Source organism: Carassius gibelio, chromosome B6 (genome assembly GCF_023724105.1).
Source record: "Carassius gibelio isolate Cgi1373 ecotype wild population from Czech Republic chromosome B6, carGib1.2-hapl.c, whole genome shotgun sequence".
Classification (NCBI taxonomy): Eukaryota; Metazoa; Chordata; class Actinopteri; order Cypriniformes; family Cyprinidae; genus Carassius; species Carassius gibelio.
In genome coordinates, this window is record NC_068401.1 from 28,363,503 (window position 1) to 28,373,021 (window position 9,519).

General features: G+C 36.2%; 1 protein-coding gene across 1 annotated transcript; it reads left to right on the forward strand.

The window, feature by feature from the left end:
• Window positions 1-2,192: 2,192 nt before the first annotated feature.
• On the forward strand, window positions 2,193-5,484 carry ntan1 (N-terminal asparagine amidase). Its single transcript, XM_052558019.1, has 10 exons — window positions 2,193-2,394; window positions 2,716-2,818; window positions 2,888-2,953; window positions 3,046-3,154; window positions 3,241-3,314; window positions 3,389-3,442; window positions 3,745-3,798; window positions 4,197-4,294; window positions 4,366-4,479; window positions 4,932-5,484. The coding sequence occupies exons 1-10, from the start codon at window positions 2,314-2,316 to the stop codon at window positions 5,091-5,093; spliced, it is 915 nt and encodes a 304-aa protein (XP_052413979.1). The 5' UTR covers window positions 2,193-2,313; the 3' UTR covers window positions 5,094-5,484.
• Window positions 5,485-9,519: the final 4,035 nt, after the last annotated feature.

Sequence of the window (9,519 nt, forward strand, 5' to 3'; positions counted from 1 at the left end):
CTTGAGTTTCTCACACGTTTATCTGCAGGAAATTATCAAGCGTGAAACTTTAATGAACATCATAAATTGTGTGCATTTTTTTTCCCCCGATGTTTTTATACTTTGATTTATCACTGTTTAATGTTCGGTCGATATAATTAGAAGTTCATGACGTTTTCTGCTGCTTGGATGGGAAAGCATTGCAATAATACCTCGAGGCAGACTTTTTTTTTTTTTGTAAAGGAGCATAATATATTTATTGACCAAGAATCTTTAGTATTTCATTTTGTTATTGCATGAACAGTTGTTTCCAGGGTTATCATTTATCAGTAAGATTCAGAAGCAGATTAGAGAAGTTTTACTGAAATTAAAAAAAAAATACTATTTAAGTTGATCCATGCAAGTTAACACATTCAATTTAAAGCCTTAGTTTACTCGTGGCTTTCGTCAGAGCCTCAGATTCCACTTTCCTTCTCGGTAAATTACTCTCTGCAACTTTTAAGATAGATTCAGATTATTGACTTATGAATGAGATAAATGTAGTTCAGAAATGCTGATAATAATAATGCATCTGGATGGAAGAGCCGCAGCTGATTGGCTGGAAATTGTAAACAGGAAATGTTTATAATAAACCGCTTCCTGTTGTACAGAACAGGAGTCTGCTGTAATGTATAGACCAGGGTTAAGTGAGGTATGGTCACTTCCTGCAGCTCTATTGATGATTCTGGATGAATATTCACAATAAACCCTCAATTCCTGGACCGCACACCTGCTTCTGTGCATTCATCTGAGACCTGAGGAAATTAAGATGAAGTGCCTCCTTTTCATGCATTTAGTTCAGAGAGAGAATAATCACAGGCTGATTTATCAAACACACCTGAGATGAGTGTGTGTGTGTGTGTTTCTCATCTCTTTCTGTTTGGTTTGATATAATGCTGCTCTTCTTTATTAAATCCAGCTGGCTGTTGACACTTGACAGTTTTCTTTAAAAATTCATATGGTTTCTATATAATTAGTTAAAATATATATATTTGTTTATTATATCCTGTGTTTCCAAAAGTCATGGGACAAAAGTTAAAAAACACGCACACTAAATAAACAACATTGTCATTGTGTGATACTTTGTACAGATGGTCAGATTTTCTGTTGAATGGTGAATAAAAAATGAATACACAAATTAAAAATGGCAAAACATAAAAGTCTGGCAACGGTAATCTAGAAGCTTCTATGATGCTGGAGTTGTGAAATGAAGGTGATTAATCTGTGAGTAACTCTCCTGACTTCATGATGCATTCAGAAACCTCATAAACAGTGTTTAATACACACATGATCACAGTGAGTCAGCAGTTCAATTCTCATTAAATTAATTAAATGTAAACCTTACTAATAGCATTTGACATGCTAGTTAAATTATGTGTTGGAAAAAAAAATAGAAACTTAAAAAATAGGATACATTAGGGTTCCAAAAAAATACTTTTAGCAAGCTGTTTGTAACTATAATAGTGATTTAAAGTTTAACCGTTTCATACATTTATCTTTGTATTAACTATGCATTTAAATTGTTATCTTTAGGATAAAATTCCTATCTTTCTATTAGTAAGGTTATTTTAATGAATATATATATATATATATATATATATATATATATATATATATATATATATTTTTTTTTTTTTTTTTTTTTTTTCTGTTAAATTCTTATTTAATTATTAAGGACATTGTTCATTGTGTTTGCTCCAGGAAATAGATTACATCTCAACATTTCTTAAATATTTCTCAAGCACCAGGAAAGAAAAGAAGATCCTCTTTAATCAAAACCGAATGCAGAGTGAGTCAGTGTCAGTGAATCCTGAAGATGATCTCTGGCGCCTCCTGCTGCTCATCAGCGATATTACACACGACACCCGCGGAGAAGTAGCGTTTTATTATTATTCTTCTTATTATTATTATTATTTATTGTTATATTTTATTTTAATGTTTATTTAATTATCATAATGTGTTTATTTAATATATTTAGATAATAAAACTTAGATAATAGAATATAAGCTAAGCTAGGCGAGAGCTGATAGAGTTGGTTTCAGCGGAGCGCCGCCTGGCGGTCTGTATGCTCACATGCAGCTAATGAAACTGCATTGTCCTTTCCTCTCGATTGCTTTCTAAGACTTCCGGTTTCTGTCCGTTCTAGCGAATAATTTCTACTGCTCCGAGTCACGTGAGCTATGACGTGCGCGCAAAGCGGAAGAGAACGCGGCAGTGTGATGAGGAGAATCACACATGAAAGAGTTATCATTAATGATCCGACTTTAATGAAATGATCAGATTTAATCTGTCAGGATGCCGCTGTTTACTCAGAATAAGCGAATAGAGCGCGTGAACTCAACCGCGGAGCTCTTCAGCAAATACCCGCAGCTGAAGGTAAGTTACACAATAATACACAATAATAATATTATTATTAGTATTATATTGCAGCACGTATTCACAGACTGTAATGAATATAAACCCTCTTTCTCTTGGATGTATAAGATAAGCAACACAATCTTTAAAACAACACTTTTGAAATTCATTAAATGTATTAATATTTTATTATAATACAGAAGTATGCATGTATATATATATATATATATATATATAAGAAAAAAAAACATTAGTTTCCATCTCATTTGCCAGATATGCACATATAGTGTGCATTGCATGTCATAATCAGAAGAGGTTGATTTGTTGATGTGTGTCTGTTAGGAAAGTGCGAAGCAGTTTGTGTCCAGAAGTCCAGAGGCTGTGGACACTAAACAGCTCCTGTACATCCAGCAGCGGGAGTTTGCAGCGACCACACCAGCGGACAGTGAGTGTTTGCTCTCCATCTGATGACCAGCGATGTGTTACACACACTCTAATGTTTCTCTTTCCTCAGATTCAGTCTCTATCCTGGGATCCGATGACGCTACAACATGCCACTTAGTGGTGCTTCGACACACAGGTAACATGAACCTTCATAGAGTCAGTTTGTGTGTGTGTGTGTGTGTGCGTGCGTGTGTGTGTTGGTTGACTGTGTTTGTGTCTGTTCTGCAGGCAGCGGAGCGACGTGTCTGGCTCACTGTGATGGCTCCAGCACATGGACTGAAGTTCCTCTGATCGTCAATGCTGTCACTTCTAGAAGCAGTCCAGTGAAAGAGGGCAGGTGCTGTAGATTGGTCACGCACCACTGAACAGGAACGTCAAATAGAAAGGACTGTATGTGATTTATGGCTGTGTTTGTGTCTTCAGACTAGAGCTGCATCTGGTCGGTGGTTTTGATGATGACCGAAGGACCTCACACTCACTCAGCCTTAGTATTCTGGGTAGGTGGAGAGCAAAGGCATGATGAAACAGTCACTGTGTGATCAGAAGTGATTCTGATGACTTTGCATTACAGCTGCCTTTCAGAAGCAGAAGGAAGAGATTCACCTGGAGACGTGCTGCATCACAGGTCCGTCGTGATGGGAATATTTCACTTCTATTAGTTCATTTACTTTAAAAATAAACCATGCATATTCTCTCATCATTTACTGACTCTCATGTTGTTCCAACCCTGTATGAATGAATTGTTTCTGTGGAACACAAGAGCAGTCATTTTGACAATATCCTTACAACAGCTCATAGTTTCACATGCGTCAAAAAAAGCCCTAAGAAAAGTAGTCTCTACAACTTACTCACTATTTTCCAAAATAGTGTCTCAAATTGTATGGTGTTTCGTGTGAGAAACATTTATATCTATTTCTGTCTCTTTAGACATGAATGACGTCATCAAAGACGGGATTCATCGGCCCGTGGTGTATGGGATAGGTACTGTGCAACATCTCCATCTTTTCTCAGTGTGACAGACACCTCAGCAAAAATGTGATGTGTTTGTTATCCGAGTTATGAATTTTCAGTATGAATTGAATACAATACTTAAAAACCCAGTGCTGCATAATGCAAAAAAAAAGAAAAAAAACAGCACCAAAAATACAGCATTACTTATTTTTTTTTATTATTGAAATTTCTTCAGATGTGCTGAGGTTTTTTTTTTTTTTTTTTTTTTTTTTTTTTTTTTGCACTTTACTCTGAAACACACACAGCTGTTGTTTATTAAACTAAACTGCAGCCTTTGTGATTTCATAATCACGTGAAGCCATATCACAGTTTCAGTTTTGAGAGGATTCATCATGAGACCCTGAAAGTGTGTTTCTGTCTGAGTTCAGGTGTGAACGTTAAAACTGGTCACGTGTTTCCAGCTTCGTTCTCCTGTCGAGGACCAGCCGAGGAGCTCCGATCCGCTCGCTCCTTCTCTGGTGGACAGGTACACAGATGATATTCTGTAGCACTCAGTACCTGACAGAAGAATGAGATAACGGTGTGTGTCATTGACAGATGGTGGAAGTGTATGACTCCAGCAGAGAGCTGGTGAAGATCGACCCGTGCAGATGGACACCAAACAAAGACATGTCCTTCTGGCTGTCCCAAGATGATGAAACTATCCTACAGGTCTGAAACCCCGTCACTGCTCGTTTATTGAACCTTTAGACCAAATACATAAATAAGAAGTTTGTACAAAGAATGTACAATTTGATGCAGATGCTGAAGTTTATGACCAAAAAGATACATTTCTGTTGCATGCAATGTAAATAAATGACATCATTATAACAATATGGCAGATGCTTCCCTAAATTGATTGAAATATCAGTCTTGAGATTGAAATGATCCAAACATATAATGCAATGCAATCTAAAACCTGATGAGACGTGAATCACAAGCTGAAGATGAATGGCTTTTTCATTGCTAAACAAAAATACATAAACTATCAATCAGATGCAGAAGGCATGGAGTAGATTGACTTAACTGCAAACTTTGATCAAATATGATACAGTAAGGTGTGTATTTCATCATTAAGTCAGATCGGCAGGATTAATTGTTTTTTCTCATTGATTTCTCGTCAGTATTTGTCCACGTCTCCGCATGCAGAGCCTCCTCACTTCGTGCATCACATCAAATCCACCATCCGGTTTCTTCTGGACCATCCGACCGCAGATGGGCTGTTTCCAGCCGGTCAGCCGCAGCTGTACCGCCGCGCCGAGGACGGCCGCTGGAAGAGAGCCTAAACGCTGACCTCTGACCCCCACTGTAACCCAACTAAAGGCCTTCGACGTCTGCTGTTTAAAGTAGAAGCTCCTTTACACTGATCTGAACCGAAACAGTGTCTAAAGAGTGACTTCTGCTCCGAGTGAAATATCGGATTATGGCTTTCATGAACACATAGAAACAAGAGTCTATGAACTATTTCTTATTTTTGTTTCATATTTGTTATGTATGTCAATGCGATTGTGTATATGGATCATAAAATGTGTTCTTTTATTTTCAAGATGTTTTTTTTTTCCCTAACATCTAGCTGCATCTTATTTGCTCACCAAACATTCATTCTGGAAACCGTAAATAAAGTTGTGATTCTTGGACTAGGAATGAGAGAATAAAAATTCTGTTTGTCAGTGGAAACATGTTGTTTTGTTTATTTAAACTTTTATATGATAATAACAATGAATGGAAACTTTAAATATATTCCTCTTTAGACAGTGTTGTCTGAACGAGGATCTGATGTTTACTGAAGCATTTTAGTTTGTGCAGTACTAAAGTACAATATATCTGTATTTAAAATGCACAATTAAATAGAAAATATGTAGGCGAAAAAATCATTTGTTTTGCGGAACGGTAACTGTAATGTATTCCAAGATGCTGAATATAAATAAAACGTTTATTGAGCCTATTAAAGCATACAGATTAAAATGCAAAATTGCGATGGTTTGAGAACACAGGCAATATCTTCAATTTTTGTTTATATTAAATATTTTGGAAGAAAGCTGCAGTCCAACAGCTTAGTCCCTCCCACAATGTTATGTTCACGGCTTTGACACATGATAGTAAAATACACGTGTTCGTGGCATTGAAACCAAAAATAATGAAATGAATGTCAATCAGTCCATTTTTAAAAAATAAAATATTGGATATCCCAAATGAAAGCAGGTCTATGATCTCCTGAACTTTACAGGAGAGCACAAGAAGTCTGTCGAGACAGACAGGAATGCACTTCTGCTTTTATTCAGTGTGTGACATTGTTTAGTTGGATTTCTCTCTCTGTGTGTGTGTGTGCTGCAACTGATCTGACCACAAAAAAGATCTATGGATTTACTGCAAAAGCTCTGAACGGGAAGTGACTGCTGATGAGTGTTAATGTAATGAGCTACAGTCAAGTGTTTTAGTCGAGACCACTTAAACAGAGACCAAGACCTGCCACTTGTTTACTCTTCTTTGAACGTGATCTGACAGAGACACTTCATTATAAGATCATCTGCAGCTTGTTTTGACAGGAGCATGCATACAAGAAACATTTTTGATCTGGAAAAATCCTCCTGACAGTGAATGTTTTTTTAATGCATGCCACTTTTGTACTAATCTAATGCTGTTTTCTTTAACAGTGACCAAAGTGAAGCCTGACTTTGTGAATGACCCACAAGTACTTTTAATGCAATACTTCAAACCCATCTCAGTAATAGCATGGCTGTATTCAGAGCACTGATATGAATATGATATGAAGCAGTTTTCCTTGCCGCCTTGGTCTATAAAGGAACAGGAAACAGGACCAGTTAGTAACTACACAGATACATAGGTTTACATACAAACTAACAATCTGTTAATATTTCAACTGAAATCTGTTTTATAAACACTGCATATTAGCATATTAAATATAGATTTAATAAATAGCAATGTAAAACTTTTGAATTTGATTACATTCTGAACATGAAAAACATGTTCATGCAAAACATGAAAAAAAAACATGAAGTGGTGCAAACGTTTAATTACATTTTATGAATGTTTTAATCTGGAAAATAATATTTATACATAAGAAAAATGCTTTACTGGCTCATGGTGGATTTCTCTGTTTCTTCTGAATATGACTCCATGTGCTCTTACATTTACAGTCATGCCCAAAAATATTGGCACCCTTGGTAAATACGGTCAAATATAGCTGTGAAAATCATCTGCATTGTTAATCCTTTTGATGTTTTATTTGAAAAATTCACAAAAAATGTATCCTTTCATTGCATAATAAGAATTTAAAATGGGGGGAAATATCATTATGAAATAAATGTTTTTCTCTAATACACATTGGCCACAACCATTTGCCAGTTTAACAGGTCTAAACTGTCTCCTATAATGCCTGATGAGATTAGAGAACACCTGACAAGAGATCAGAGACCATTCCTTCATCCAGAATCACTCCAGACCCTTCAGATTCCCAGCTTCTCCTCTTCAGTTCACTCCTCTCATTCTCTGTAGGGTTCAGGTCAGAGGACTGGAATGGCTATAGCAGAAGCTTGGTTTTGAGCTCAGTGACCCATTTTTGTGTTGTTTTTGAGGTTTGTGTTTGGATTATGGTACAGTTGGAAGATCCAAACATGGTCGATTATAAGATTTCTAACAGAGTCAGTCACTTACTGATTTTTTATCTGTTGGTATTTGATATAATCCATGATGTCATGTGTCTAAACAAGATGTCCAGGACCTCCAGCAGAAATGTAGCCCCACAACATCAGTATATTTCATTGTACACATGGGGTACTTTTTCTCTCTGTGTTCACCAAACCCATCTTGAGTGTTTGCTGCTAAAAAGCTCATTTTTTAGTTTCATCTGGTCATAGAAGACAGTCCCATTTGAAGGTCCAGTCGTGTCTGATAACTGAATATGCTTTAGTTTGTTTTTGGATGAGCTAGGATCATTTTTCTTGAAACCCTCCCAAACAACATGTGGTGATGTAGGTGCTTTTTGACCATTTTTTTAAAAAGGTTTTCGGAACCAGAGACTCAACTATTTTCTGGATATCTCCAGTTGTGATCCTTGGAGAGTCTTTAGCCACTCAAACTCTCCTTCTCACCACACATTAGGATGATATAGACACACGTCCTCTTACAGGCAGTTTTTCTTAAAGCCACTTCACCAATTTGTGAAGCTCAATTATCTTTTGCTGCACATCAGAAATATAATCTTTTTTTTTTCTGATTGTGATGGATGACTAAGGGCTTTGTTTTCCCTCCACTTTGTATTTCTGTGAAACAGGAAGCAATGGCTGAATAATTTAATGTTTATAATCACACTGGAGTGCTCAGAATTGTGAATATGAATGGGAATATATTTTACTCATAAGAATTTCTAGGGGTGCCAATAATTGTGTCCAACGAGTATTTGAGAAAAACATTAATTTCATAATGATATTTCCCCTCTGTTTTAAATTCTTATTATCCAATGAAAGGATACATTCTTGTGCATTTTTTTAATAAAAAATCAAAAGGATTAACAATGCAGATTAATTTTCACAGCCTAATTTGATCATATTTACCAAGGGTGCCAATATTTTTGGGGACGACTGTATATTTAATGCACAAGTTAAATATAAACTAGTGCTGTCAAATGATTAATCATGATTAAATCACAATTTTGGATGCAATTAATCGTTTGACAGCACCAATATAAACAAATAGCAATAAAAAAATGTCATGGTCCCCAATTAGAAGGATGAAAATGTGTGTGTGTAAACATAGTCCTCAAGTAATGTCCAAAAAGTAAAATCCATTAGTCCTACACTGAATCCTTTCGGACAGATGTTAACCTGCCTCATAGTGTGTGTTTAAGAGCAAGTTGTGTTTCATGTATGAGAGAGTCGGGATGGTTGCAAAGAAGGACAGTTGCAGCATGGCTTATTTCAATCAATTTCATTCAGTTCATCTGAAATCAGCCACATGTGACGACCATTCCTTCTACAAAAAAAACAAAAACAAAATCATGGTAAAAAAGTTGTCATTTTAATCTTAGCTTCTAGACATAGCTAGCATGTGTCAAAGACATTGTGTCATGGTTTTATTCACGGCTGTCAGTGTAGGAACAGTTGCAGCCATCCCAACTTCTTGCAATAACACTATACAATTTTAATTTTATGGATAAAGAACCCTTATCAATAGTTAGGTACCCTAACCCTAATCTTCTTTATTTTTTTCGATCACATTTATGCCTTCACCAGTTCATTGTTAATAGTTTTGAGTACAGTATGTCAAGTAACCATGTATTCATGTATGACATTTTTTCAGTTTGAATGTATTCGTAATTGTATAGCTAGACTTATGTTTGCGTAAAGTAATTAGGTAAAGTATTTTGTCCCCCCTTTATGATGGAGAGAGTTAAAACCACATCAACTCTGGGGACCCATCGGTGGGTCCAATATTGCATATGCCTAATTCTCAAAAAATCAAAATAACAGCTGAAGTGGTTAACTGCATCTTAAAATACATGATTGCCTCCTATGTGGATGAAAACCATAAAAAACGGGATCAACCACCATGTTATACACTAATGGCAGTGTTTCAGAACAGCTACAGTAAACACTTCAGTGCACACACCTCCTGCAAGATCACACCACCGTCTTATGACCTGTTAAACAAGTCCAGCCACACCCTTAATCAAAGTACACTTTTATAGGGAAG

Coding starts and splice junctions, on each gene's coding strand:
- ntan1 (XM_052558019.1), top strand. CDS start 2,314: ATGCCGCTGTTTACTCAGAATAAGCGAATAGAGCGCGTGAACTCAACC. Junction 2,395..2,715: donor GCAAATACCCGCAGCTGAAG/GTAAGTTACACA, acceptor TGTGTCTGTTAG/GAAAGTGCGAAGCAGTTTGT. Junction 4,480..4,931: donor ATGATGAAACTATCCTACAG/GTCTGAAACCCC, acceptor ATTTCTCGTCAG/TATTTGTCCACGTCTCCGCA.